The sequence below is a fragment of the Megascapheus bottae genome, chromosome 17, assembly GCF_031878675.1.
Source record: "Megascapheus bottae isolate mThoBot1 chromosome 17, mThoBot2.hap1, whole genome shotgun sequence".
Lineage (NCBI taxonomy): Eukaryota > Metazoa > Chordata > Mammalia > Rodentia > Geomyidae > Megascapheus > Megascapheus bottae.
In genome coordinates this window covers 51,691,602-51,704,893 of record NC_143525.1, presented here as the reverse complement: position 1 = coordinate 51,704,893, position 13,292 = coordinate 51,691,602, and the positions used below count along the sequence as shown (strand labels likewise).

General features: G+C 50.4%; 1 protein-coding gene across 3 annotated transcripts in view; it reads left to right on the top strand.

The window, feature by feature from the left end:
• The window catches only part of Qtgal (queuosine-tRNA galactosyltransferase), a 65,213-nt gene extending 52,335 nt beyond the window's left edge, over positions 1–12,878 (top strand). For all 3 annotated transcript variants that reach the window (XM_090351443.1, XM_090351445.1, XM_090351444.1), the window contains 5 exons: positions 5,647–5,782; positions 5,859–5,927; positions 6,204–6,278; positions 9,055–9,155; positions 12,212–12,878. In XM_090351443.1, coding sequence (XP_090207569.1) covers positions 5,647–5,782; positions 5,859–5,927; positions 6,204–6,278; positions 9,055–9,135 — 361 coding nt within the window. In that variant the 3' untranslated portion in view covers positions 9,136–9,155; positions 12,212–12,878. The remainder of the gene's footprint in view (positions 1–5,646; positions 5,783–5,858; positions 5,928–6,203; positions 6,279–9,054; positions 9,156–12,211) is intronic.
• The last annotated feature ends 414 nt before the right edge of the window (positions 12,879–13,292 follow it).

Sequence of the window (13,292 nt, the reverse complement as noted above, 5' to 3'; positions counted from 1 at the left end):
TGTGTTTTTGTTGTTGTTGTTTGCCAGTCCTGGGCTTGAGCTCAGGATCTAAGCACTGTCCTTGGACTTTCTCAAGGCCAGAGCTCTACCTCTTGAGCCTCAGCATCACTTCCAGCTTTTTTTTTTTCTATGTATGTGATACTGAGGAATCCAACCCGGGTCTTCGTGCATGCTAGACAAGCACTACCACTAGGTATGTAGTTCTGAAGTAGAGGTAGCCCCACTCTTGTCCAGGGTGGGGCTGAGTAGGAACCATCCCCCTGGTGTCCGGTCTTCTACAGTAGGATCCCAACAACCATGCTACCTGCTGCCTGAATGTTATAATGTCACTGTGTACAGGAAAGACTCAGAAGTGCTTTCAGCCTCAAGCCACAGGATACACCCTTTGTATCCTGTTAAATCTGAATTTGGTGCAGCTGCCCTCGAGGCATATCCTGCTCAGAGTAGCCTAGATTACATGCATGCTGGTGAAGCCTGTACCCATAGGAGGGTGTTGAGCAGGAAGATGAGAGAATGAAACAGGGACTGGAGAACCAGGAGAAGAAAAATCAGCAGATTCAAGAGTTGGTTCTTTGAAGTTAGGAGCCAGTGGCTCACACCTGTAACCCTAGCTACTCAGGGGGCTGAGATCTGAGGATAGAAGTTCAGAGCCAGCAGAGGAAAGAAAGTCTGTAACACTCTTATCTCTAATTAACCACCAGAAAACTAGAAATGGCACTGTGTTTCAAAGTGGTAGAGCACTAGCCTATAGCAAAAAAGCTCAGGGATAGAACTCAAGCCCTGAGTTCAAGCCCCGCCACCAAAAAGGGCATGGAGGGGGGAAGGAGTCAGTTATTTGAAATAAAATCAGTAAGACTGATAAAACTTCAGCAAGACTGATTTAAAAAAAAAAATTAAATAATCAAGAACAAATTCCAGAACAGCAAGAACTCCCATCAAGAAGCTATCATCTATAAATCACTAAACACAAAAGGGGAAAAAGGAGAGAGAGAAAGAGAGAGAGAGAGAGAGAGAGAGAGAGAGAGAGAGAGACTCAGAAGTAAAAATAAATAATGACAAAGGACACTAACCACTTCTCCATAATTTCCCTGAATGTGAACGGGCTGAACAATTCAATCAAAAGACACAGAACAGCAGACTGGATTAAGAAACAAGACCCATCCATATGTTGCCTCCAAGTGACCCACCTCACTGCCAAAGACAGAAACAAAGACAGAATGGAAACGAATTATCCACTCCAATGCACTGTGCAAAAAAGCAGTAGTAGCAATCTTAATCTCTGACAAAATTAACTTCTCACTTGGACTGAAAACCCTGACAGAGCCTCACATACATACTGAGTGGATCTTTTAGTGACACCAAAGCCAATCCTCGGGGAAGGAGCATATACATATTTTGGGGGGGGGGTATGAGGCTTGAACTTGGCCTAGGCTCTGTCCCTGAGCTCTTCAGCTCAAGGCTACCACCCTACCCCTGGGCCTGGGTGTTATCCCTGAGCTCTTCAGCTCAAGGCTGCCACCCTACCCTTGAGCCAAGCTCCACTTCCCTTTTTCTAGAGGTTAATTGGAGATCAGAGTCTCAGGTCCTTTTGTGCCCAGCTGACTTTGAACCTTGATCCTCAGATCTCAGCCTCCTGAGTAGCTGGGATGGCAGACGTGAACCACAACCACACCCTGAGCCACCACCCAGCTATTTATTTTTATCAGTCAGGGGGCTTGAACTCTGGACCTGGACACTGTCCTTGAGCTCTTCAGCTCAAGGCTAGTGCTCTACCACTTTGAACCACAGCACCACTTCCTCATTTTTAGTGGTTAATTGGAGATAAGAGTCTCACAGGGCCAGGAATGTAGCCTAGTGGTAGACTGCTCACCTAGCATGCCTGAAGCCCTGGGTTCAATTCCTTAGTTCCACATACATAGAAAAGTCTGGAAGTGACGCTGTGGCTTAAGTGGCAGAGTGCTAGCCTTGAGCAAAGAGTGTCCAAGGACAGTGCCTAAGACTGGCCAAAACAAAACAAAGAGTCTCACAGTCTTTCCTGCCCAGGGTGGCTTTGAACTGTGATCCTCAAATCTCAAACTCCTGAGTAGCTGGGGTTACAGGTGTGAGCCACTAGTGTCCAGCAAGGAACATTTTTTGAGGGGGCGGGGTGGGGGAGTCAGTTGTGGGGTTGGAACTCTGGGCCTGGGCACTGTCCCTGAGCTCTTCAGCTCAAGGCTAACGCTCTGCTACTTAAACCACAGTGCCTTTTCTGGTAGTTTATTAGAGATAAGAGTCTCACAGACTTGTATCCCAGGCTGTCTTTGAACCGAGATCCTCTGGATCTCAGCCTCCTGAGTAGCTAGGATTACAGGCATGAGCCACCAGTGCCCAGCAAGAAGCATATTTTTAATAAGTGGGACAACTCTTTATCCCCACAGACAAAAAGTGAATCATACCATATAAAAAAGCTAATGCAAAGAGTCATTGAACAGTTATAACTATAAACATAAAAGCATCTAGAACCACAAAACACATGGAGGAAAACACCAAGATAAATTCAAAACTAGGAGTTGGCAGATATGTCATAAAGGACATCAAAATCATCATCCACTTAAAAATGGATAAATTGGATTTTGTCAAAAAAAATATTTTGGCGAGAACTAAGAAGGCTGAGATCTAAGACTCAGTTTGGAGCCAGCCCAGATAGACAAATCCTTGAAACATTCATCTCCAGTTAACCAGCAAAGAAGCCAGAACTAGAGATGTGTCTCAAGTGGTAGATTTCCAGCTATGAGTGGAAAAGTTGAGCAAGACCCTGAGCTCAAGCCCTAGCTGCGTTTTGACTTGCGGCAGGGCAGGGTGAATGTGTGTAAGCAGGATCCTTCCTGTGTTGGCCTGCGGGACACAAGTGACCCGGGGGAGGAATCTCGGCCCAAGAGCTAGCCGCACACACCCTACTGCAAAGCAGCTCGTGTGTAGAGCCTGCTCCTTTCTTGTATGTTATACCACTTTGCCACCCACAGCACAAAACAAGTGATCTAATTTGAGTTTCTGTCCTGGATTAAAGTCTTTGAGCTGTGGGTAGCAACTTCACAAGGTAAAACCTTAATTATATCCCAAGGCTTATTGAATAGTTGTATCTGTATAAATCTTTTCAGAGGTCCCCTGGTGGTGACTCTTATTCTGTCCTTTTTGTTTTAAATTGAAAATGGCCTGTAATTGCATCATTTAGCATTTTTGTATGAAATACTTCCTGTATACCAAGATATGAAAAAATAACTTCTTGGAAATCAAACACTATCCAGGCCTGTGAACTCTGAGCCAGACTTTGTGCGATACCTGGGTATCCGAAGCAGCACATTTAACCTTGTGCTTGCCCCTCTGTGAATCAGCTCCTCTGACGTGGCCCTTGAGGTGTGCAGGAAGCATGTTGGTGTAGGCCCCTCCCCATGATGCATGGACAGAATTTCTACTCATCAAAGGGCTGCAGAGAAACAGCCTCAGCCCTTTCCCCATCCTTTCCCCTCACCACATAGGGGCCAGGCCACTAAACACAAAGCCTGCCAATGCCCTGGGCCTTGGTGCCCAGCCCCAAATCTGGAACTGTAGTTTTTCCTCTTTGTAAGTAGCCCAGACTCAGTACAACTTTTACTTTGTGTACTCTGAACACTTGGAGCTGCTTGTGGAACCTGTGCCCACAAATTGTCCACGTCTGTGAGCACTGGGCCTCTGCATTCAGATGGTGACGTTGACGATTCTGTGGCCCTTCCCAGCGTGTTTTGATAGTGCTGACATGTGGGTCAGGGAAACCCTATGCCTCTGGCTGCTGTCTCTTGGTTCTAAACCAAGACATGGCTTCCTCTTCCCTTAAGACTTCAAAGGAAGAAACAGGCACATAGGGGGCCAGTGAGCCTGTTTCCAAACAGGGTTCTTGAGATAAAGACCAGACACCACTACATTTTTGCCAATATGCAGATTTGTTTTCCCTGGCTGTTTCCAAATTTTTCTTGGGAAGGATGTCAAGGGTCAGGCCCAGTGGACGTGTGGGTGAGTGGGTGACCCGGGCATTCCAAAGGAGGCCATTGGTTTTCTTCTGTGACCTGCCTTCCTCCACATTTAGACCTGCCATGACACCAAATGGACTTTGTTGACAGGGTAGAGCAAGATTAGGTCAGGACTTGCCTCCACAGGGATAACTAATTGACTCAGCGTGTCAGAAACAGATCATCTGAGTATCAGCCAGTTCTCCAGGAGCCGCTCTTGCATAGGTGCATACAGAGCACACGTGTACATATACGTGTGAATAATGTGAGTGTACACTAAACATACACACCTCTAACGTAAGAGGCACAGTCCTACTGCGTTTGTGTACGGCGCACACATAGACACGTGGTCCTGCCTCAGGCTGACCAGGACTGGCTTCTTGCTGGCTGTAGCCCAGGCAGGGACAGGCTTTGGGGGTGGGGGGGCGCGCACAGGAGACCAGACAGGTGAGGACACGCTGGCCTCCTTGAAAGCTTGACCTAGCAGAAGAAACCATGGGAGCCCACCCTGTCCCATCCCTGGCCCTTCTGTGAGTCCTGGAAATGAGCAGAGAGCCCCCGCCAATGTCTCTGCTGCAGTTAAGGGACACAGCATGGACTGGAGCGCTTGACTTGATAACCCAGAGTAGCCCGGCCTCATACGCATCCTGTGTGTCTTTGCTGACACAGGGTTGGAGTGCTTATTCTCCCTTTGGTTGGAGACCCTGACCTGTATTAGGTGCTCTGCCTTTTATCCCTCACACTGGGGTGTCCCTAGGACCATCACGTTCTACATTCCCCACAGGAAAGGTGTCTCCTTGGGTCTGTGTGTGGCTCAGTGGTACAGCACTTGCCTAGCAAATGGGCAACCCTGGGCTGGATCCCCAACATGGCATAAAAGGGGGCTCTTTCTTGTTGGGAGCTGTGATGCTTTCCTTGTGAAAGATTCCACCCGTTAGACCTGAACTGTGAGGCTCAGGTTCTCTTCCACCTCTCTGGATAACACAAAGTTGTGCACACATGGATTTGTAGGGGCTGTGCATGTGTCCTGCATGTGTAGTTCCCTCAGAAGTGACACACTATGTGGCCACAACAAGAGCTGGCCAAAGCCCAAGATTAGCATGTTATTCCCCTACCTGTACTCCGGAGTCCACAGCTCAGTGCAGCCCTAATTAAAAAGACAGGAAGTGGCAGAGGCCATAGTGAACGCCTAATGTGAGTATAAACGAAAATCAGCCAACTCCTGGGGCCAGAGCCCCCTCCATGCTTCAGTGTGGCACATCCCTGATGCACAGGTGGCTCCATCTCGGGGCTAGGATGCTGAGCCCAAGGGAGTGGACGGGGCTGGTAGGGGCTGGCTTTGCTGTGGGGTCAGCAGGCTGGTGGGGCTCCAGGACATGAGGAGACCTGTCCAGGAGAGCCGTGCTCACGCCCCCGCTGCAGGGGTGGCCGGGGATTGACCTGTCCCAGGCTGATGGACATGGCTCCAGGAAGGAGACATCTCTGGCCCTAGGGGAATCATGACTAATTTTGGGCAGGGGCTCTGAGACTGATGTTTCCAGGTGTGCAGTATAACCTCATGTGGTGGGGTGCGGGATGCTGGCTCCTCCACACGTTGACTTTGCCAGCTGTCCCTTCGTTTCAGGACAACCATCTGGACTCACCGTGTCCACTTTCTGGAGGAGCGGGCGCTGCCTCGCTGGGCCTCATTCACCATCTGGAATGCAGGCAAGCAGGGTCGCAGGCTGTTCCGCAGTCTAACTGCTGCCAACCAGCGCAAGGTAAGCCTGTCCCCTCCCAGCCCTAGCCAGCATCCCAGAACGTGCCCTGGAGCTGCTAACCTGTGCTCACCCCCAGGTGGTCGCCTTCTGTGATGTAGACAAGAACAAGATCAAGAAGGGCTTCTACTGCTATGAGGATGCACAGGTGTGTGGGCCCTCCGGGGAGGATGCAGCCCCCAGCACCTGGGGTTCAGTACTGTGGGAGACTCCTTGGGTTCCTCACGTGGCTGGCATAGAGTCAGCCCACCACAGCTGGTTTGCAATTCCGGTTCTGTAAGAGTGCTGGAACTTTAAGAATCTGGGGCACCACTGTCCATCCTGTCTTGACTAGTTCAAGACCCTGTCCGCTACTTTGAGTGCTGCAGGGACCCTTTTTCCATGGGGAGCCCAAGTGACTCCTGATGACACATCTTCCCTCCAGGAGAGGCCCAAGCCTCGGATCCCCATCCTGCACTTCCGAGCTGCACAGCCCCCTTTCATCATCTGTGTGAAGCTGGTGAGTGTTGGACACAGTGAGGGCTCTGGGCTCGCAGGCTGGGTGGTGTCTTCCTGCCCTTCCTTCCCGGCAAGGCTCCATCCAGCTCCTGACTGGCAGCCAGGAGGACACCCTGAGATGTGTCAGAGGCCATCACCACTTGCCCTGCGAGCTGGGAGGCAGCCAGGAGAGGAGAAATGGGGACCTAGGTGCATTTCCTTTCCTGCCTTTTAACACTCTGCAAACTGAAGTTTGCTGGAAACTCAAGACTTGGCAGGTCCAACTCTGGTGTGGTTGCCCGTGTCACTCAACTTGTACAGTCATGACTGTACTATCTCTGAATGTCATAGCCTGGTGGCAACCACAGGGCTGCTGAACCCTCCAGCCTGCTGGTTTTCCCCGGTTTTGGCCACATAGGCCATTGTGCCTGATATTTCTGTCTGGGGAAACACGGAAGTCACTCAAGGTCCATGCTGAAGCATCATACAGCTGTTCAGGAAATAGATCTGTTTTGCTGCTTGAGCAGGTCCCTGGTGATCCATGGTGCTTCATGACCCAGTGGCAGCAGGCTTAGGTTGAGCAGAGCTGAGGAGCACTGGATGGCAGCTCCTGGACCTTGCTTTGACTTGAAGCTGTCAGTCTGCTCTGTACACTGGTCCTCTGACAGACACAGCCTCCCTGGAGATCAGCTTTTCACAGCCTCTCTCTCTCTGGTTCTAGTTCAGAGGCTTGAACTCACGGCCTAGGTTCTCTCTCTGAGCTTCCCCCCCTGAAGTCTAGTGCTTTACCATTTGAGCCGCAGCTCTACTTCCTGGTTTTTTTTTTTTTGGTGGTTAGTGAAGAGTCTCGTGGTCTCTCCTGCCTGAGATGGCCTCAAACTGCCACCCTCAGATCTCAGCCCCCCAAACAGCTAGGGTTACAGGTGTGTCTCTTCACAACTTCTAATGCAGCAGCTGCTGATTTTATAATGTCATTTTAGTGTCCTGTGTAGTAAGTTCTTTCCCACACCTAACTTCAAGTTCATCAATGCAAAGTGCTTTTTGCACTTTTTGCCCTTTCCATTTGCATTTGGACACCAAATTGTCCCAACCTTATCTACTGAGGAACCACTTTTCTGATAAGAAACGCCACTGTCCTGTGCTGGCCAAGTGGCCAGGTCTGTTGTGGACTCTGGTCTGGACCAGTCTTGTATCTCACATGTCAGCATCATAGGCCACTGAGGCACTCTGTGGAAGAAGGCTGATCTTCCTTGTTCTATAATTTTTTTCTTTTAAATTAAGTTTTATTGTGAACTGTAGCACATACAGAACATGGCCTGGGCACTGGCTCTCTCCATGTTTTTGCAGATAGTTTTATTAGAACATAGGGGACATGAAAACCTACAAGCCATGTTGTTTACAGCCCCCTCCCCCACTGCCCCTTCAGAAGAGCGTGGGTGTTGTTTTGGATCAGTGTCCAAACGGTGGGCAGAATGCTTGCTGAGCAGCGCTGCCCAGGAAGGGAGCCCCAGGCTGTGGGGAGACATAGCGCCTCCACTCTCATGGGTCAGCTGTTTGCCTGTCGTCTCAGCACAGTGCACATCTATCTCCCTGACCACACACGACGTGGGAAGCTGCCCCTTTGCAGGGCATGTGCGGGAATGTAGTCAAGCTTTGCTTTATCATGTTAGGGGCCAGGCTGAAGAGGTCTTCCTCAGTGACTCAGAGCAAGTCACACATGCACCCCAGTCATGGGGAGGAAGTGCATGTTGTGGGGGTGGCAGATACCCAGAGTCAGAAGGGTCCTAGCTGTCGAAGATACTTGGGCAGACACTTGGTCTCAGTTCCTACCCATTTTGGAACAGTCCACTCTTACTGTGGCTTTAGGTGCATCAGACCACCTAGGGTTCAGACCTCCCGTCTCTGTGTGTTTGGATTCCCTCTGAGACACTTCAAATCAGGCTCTCCTTGTCAGCTAGTCAGCTCTCTGCACCCTCTGGATGCCAATCCATATTGGTTTTGAGTCTTGCAAATAGCTCTATTGGGTGGCTGCCATTTCCATTTCAGTGGAACACAGGATGTACAGGGGATTCCATTTTGTACCATGTTGAAGAAGATGCCAAGCCCCAGTGTTTCTTCTGCAGATGGGTCAGGGAGATGAGGAACCTGCAGCTGGTGGGGGAGAGTGGACAGCAGAATGGCTTTTCCCAAAGCTTTCTAGCCAGAGCCCATTGGTACCAGCAGTGATGGAAAAGTGGGTGAGGTATGGTCAGGCCGCAGGCCCCGAGTCAGCACAACACTCCAGGAGGTGGTCCCTTTTACGTCTTGTCGGAGGCCAAGACTCTTGTCCACTGTCGCTAATCCTTTCCTCCAGAGCTGTGTTCTTGAGCTTGGCCTCTGTGGTTACACCTTCTGGAATGGAGGCAGAAGGCTTGGGGATAGGCCTCAGGCCAATCCCAGTACAAAGGACAAGATGAAACACTTGGGGACCTAAGATCCCAGCACTTGCTCTGCTGTGGAACACTCTGACAGAAGCGAAAAGGCCCATAGAGGGGGAGGGCTGGCAAGTCGGCCCCAACAGCTAGGTAAGGCCTTGTTCAGAGACCCCCGCCATGGTAAATGGTCAGAATTGAGTATTTGCAGCAACAGTGCTGCCTCTGGACCCTGACTCCTTCCAGCCCCTCCCCTATTAACCGTGTACTTGTACATGACAGGGTGACAGGTGACCCCAAATCCAAGTCCCCAGTGTAGACCCTGCAGGGACCCCAGGGAGCAAGGGGCTGCCTGCCTGACCAGGGTGGACTCAATCTCCCCGACAGGATCTCACAGGAGGCGCGCTTGAGAACAACCTGAGGTCGCTGCATCTGCAGGAAGGCCGGGACTTCCTCCACTTCAGCTGAGTCCCAGGCAGTGGGCCCAGGTGGGTCTCTCTGGAGCTACCAACCTGCTCCACTCCCCTCACACAGATAGCGTTTCGTTTCTGCTTCCCTCGAGCCCTCACAACACATGTTCCACACAATCATTTTCAGCCTTTCTTTTCTGGAACATCCAGAGCGTCAGAGTCCCTCGGCACCACTTCTGATGAATTCCTGGGTCATGTGTCACAGGATTGTTCTAAGTTGCATCCCATGTTATTTGTACTAAAGCTCTGTTATACCCTTAAAAAGCCTGTGTTATAAAAATATGGGTTCTGTGTTCTAGACATAGCCATTAGGCGGAGCTTTTCTTCATTTTCAGCTTGTCCTTGGTAGGCAGATAGTTGTACAAAAACCTCAATTTCAGTGATCTGCGCAGGTTAGTGGGTTAGTCTGGCCTTGGGCTCACTAGACAAGTGCTTTACCAGTTGAGTCTCATACCTTTAGTCTTAATTTTTCAGGTAGGGTTTCAGACATTTTGCTTAGGCTCCTGTATCTAACCTCCTGAATAGCTGGGATTACAGGAATGTGCCATTATGGCAGCTACTGTGTTTGCTTATTTTTTAAAACCATCATTTCATTACACAGATTCTCCTGTGTCACTATGCCCAGGACCAGGGAGAGCACTGTCTGCCAGCCCCATTCTCTGAGTCAGGGGTATTTCCTCTCTACCAACACTGGCCTTAATTGTTTTCTAATATGTTGAATAGGGAGGGCTCTTCTCTATAAAAGGCCTTATATGGTTTTCTTTGCCAGTTTCACCTTTGTGAATTTTTTCTTCTGTTTTCCCCAGTCCTGAGGCTTAAAAACTCGGGGCCTGGACACTGTCCTCGGGCTTCCTTCAGGCTAGTGGTCTGCCACTTGAGCCACACCACTTCCAGCTTTTTCTATGTATATGGATACTAAGGAATTGAACCTGGGTCTTCATGCATGCTAGGCAAGCACTCCACCACTAGGCCAAACTCCCAGCCCCTCCCTTGTGCATTTTGTGCGTACTCCTGAGAGCATTCAGCAATTATTTTGTCTTTATCCTTTGCTTTCTTCCCATTGAATACTAGGATTTGAACTCAGGGCTTCATACTTTCAAGGCAAATGCTCTTAATGCTTGAACCACACCTCCAACCCTTTTTGCTTTCTTATTTTTCTCAGGTAGATTCTTGCATTTTTACTTAGGCTGGTCTCAAAACGTGTAGTCTTTCCAATCTACCTTCTAGGTCATTGGGATTACAAGAGAGGAGCCATAGCACTCACAACTAGAGCACCAGATTGTTTTAAGACGTTCCTCGAGTAGGCACACAGTCCTTTCCTTTTCATGTCTGCAGTGCCAGTGCCCTGCTTTTGCTTGCCATTCTTTGGTGGTGCATTTTTTTGTTGTGCCTCTTCTCAGTAGTGTACACTAGCTCCCCTCGGAATGGCCCTTGGCAGATCCGCAGGCATACCTACCCACACTCATAGCCGGATTCTCTAACCTCAGCGCACAGGACATGAGGTCCCTTCCTGCCCTGTTTGTCCATCAGAAGGAATTCCACATGCCAAGGGGCTACAGTTAGCTCTGTTCTCCTGAATGACTTTATTTTGTCCCCTTCAGCCCTTCTGAGGAGCTTTAAACTTCCTACTATCCTCAGGGAAGCAAGAGCTGGGTCTGTTGAGAAAGCTACAGACACATGCCCCAGTCCAGCCAGAAATATGTCTTTGAATATTTATGTATATGGACCCAGATATGAGGCCTTCAAATGGGGTCCTCCTGGGGGTTTTTACTTATTTTTGGTGCTGGGATTTGAACTTAGGGCCTTGAGCTTACTAGGCAGGCACTACCCCCGAGCCCTTCTCTGTAGCTGTTGAGACAAGGTCTTGCTTTTTGCGTAGGCCCATACATGGACCATAATCCACCATGCTCAACTTCTTCCACTGAGATGGAGTCTCCCATGCATGCAGCTGGAATGGCAGGCATGCAACATCATACTCAGCGTTGAGAAGTGTAGCAGCCAGTATATCTCATGTCTTTCTGGGCTTGCTCTAAACTGTGATCCTCCTAATCTCAGCCTCCCAAAGATTATAGCCACCGGTACCCAGCATATCCTTTCAGAATGAATTAGTGTACCAGGTTGCTTAACATTTTCTCTCCACTGAGTATCCACCTTATTCTTGCCCTCTCAGTTCTGTAGTCCCTGCAGTCATCTAACTAGTGTACAATATTGTTTTGAGCCTTGCTTCCATTTTCCAGCTGTTCTTTTGGGTAGCCTCTTCAGATTCTATGTAGCCACGTGTAACTGAGCCCAATCTACACACTGACCCTTTCTCTATTACTTCTCTCATTTTCTGTTACTGAGCTTTTGCTTTTTGTTTAATCGTTTACCATGCGTACTACTTTGCTTTGCTTTGCTGTGTGTGTGTGTGTGTGTGTGTGTGTGTGTGTGTGCGCGCGCGCGCACATGCGTGCGCAAGCCAGTCCTGGGTCTTGAATTCAAGGCCTGGACGCTGTCCCTTAGTTTTGCTCAAGACTAGTGCTCTGTCACTTAAGCCACAGCTCCACTTTGTTTTTTTAGTGGTCAGAGGTAAAAGTCTCATGTCTTTTCTTGCCTGGTTGATCCTTAGATCTCTGCCTTCTAAGGTGGATTAGAGATGTAAGCCACCAGCTCCAAGTTCTGTCCCATTTGCTTTAAAACAACAACAACACATGTACTGTTTTGTGTCTAGAACGGGCCAGCTCAGTTCTGAGAGCCTTGCTGGCGATGCTGTGGTCTTATCTTCATGTTCTCTGTTGAAGTTAGCCAGATCTGCCATATGGAGCACAGGAATCCGGGGAAGCTTGCCACCTCGGGAGTCTGGGGCACAAAGTCTGAGAGATTCGGCGTGGCTGAGGTCTGAGGCGCCCTGAGCTCTCATTCTTGACATGGGTGCAGGCATTTGGCATCCATTGTGATTGTGGGGGTCTCCTATGGGATTTGGTCTGTTACCTTTCCTCCTACCGCATCGTGCTGTCAGGAGACGCAGGCAAAGCTTCTGGGGCTGCAGCTGCAGGTCCCTGCTGTGGCCTGACTCTTCTTGCTCCCTTTTCCAGGCGCTGCCTTCCTACTCTGTGGATCTGAGGCCCACTCACCTCTGCCAAGCATGCTTTCCTCTCTGCCACAAAGCGCACACCCACCCTTCAGAGAACTTTCCTAGGAGATGCGCTGCTGTGCCACCTCCTGTGGTACCTGTCCTCACAGCCATCAGTAAGTATGGTGTCGGCTGCCATGAGGGCCTGTGCTGTCCATGTCTATCCTGGCTTCCCTGAAGCTGCGAGGAGGAGAGGCAGTTACTGAACGTGGTCCCCAGAACAAGCTCGACATCACGTGCCAAGGGGTTCCCAGGCCACCCACTACCATCTGCAACGAGCAGGATCTGGTGAGGGGTGGGATCCCGCGGGGACAGCCTCCAGGAGGCGTCCCATGGACAGAGGAGCTGCTTTGCTGAGTGCCGCCGACAGGTCCTGTGTGGTGTGTCTGGGACCACTGAACACTCAGAAGTCACCTGCGATGCCCTAGCAGGAGAGTGGCAGAGCCTTCCCCGCAAGTGGGCCTAGCTGTGCCTGGTCACATGGGGCCCTCAGCTAGCCGCTCACCTGGGACCCACAGGAAGCATGTGATGCAGCAGGAGGCGGGAAGAACCAAAGCCCCACCCATGTGACAAGGCCTCGCCTCCTGCTCCAGGATGGAGGCGCTGGCATGAGGAGGCCTGGTGGCTTAATCCAGACCTGGGGGCGGGGGGGGGGGGGGGAACTCCTCGGAGGCAGCAGTGGACGCACACACAAGTCAAGCAACTGGACACACGTGGATGCACTCAGCTACCTATCCCAAGAGGCCAGCTCTGCTCCCACCATTCCTGTATTGAACCTGTGCTGCCGAGAGGCGAGAGAGGCCCTTGCTTAAGGCCTATCCCAGTGGCAGGTATGAGAAGGAGCTGCTGCCTTCCCTTAAGAGGCCCTGTGTCTGTTGGGAAGTGAGAAGACACTGGGCCAAAATGGTACACTGAGGACCAAAGGAGTGACCTATGTTTCCCTAAGAGGACACGCTGGGTTCAGCCACTCACCTGGCTGCTGTCTGTGTCCCCTAACCTGGATAGCAGCCATACCTGTGGAAGGGCAGTCACCCGTAACCTGT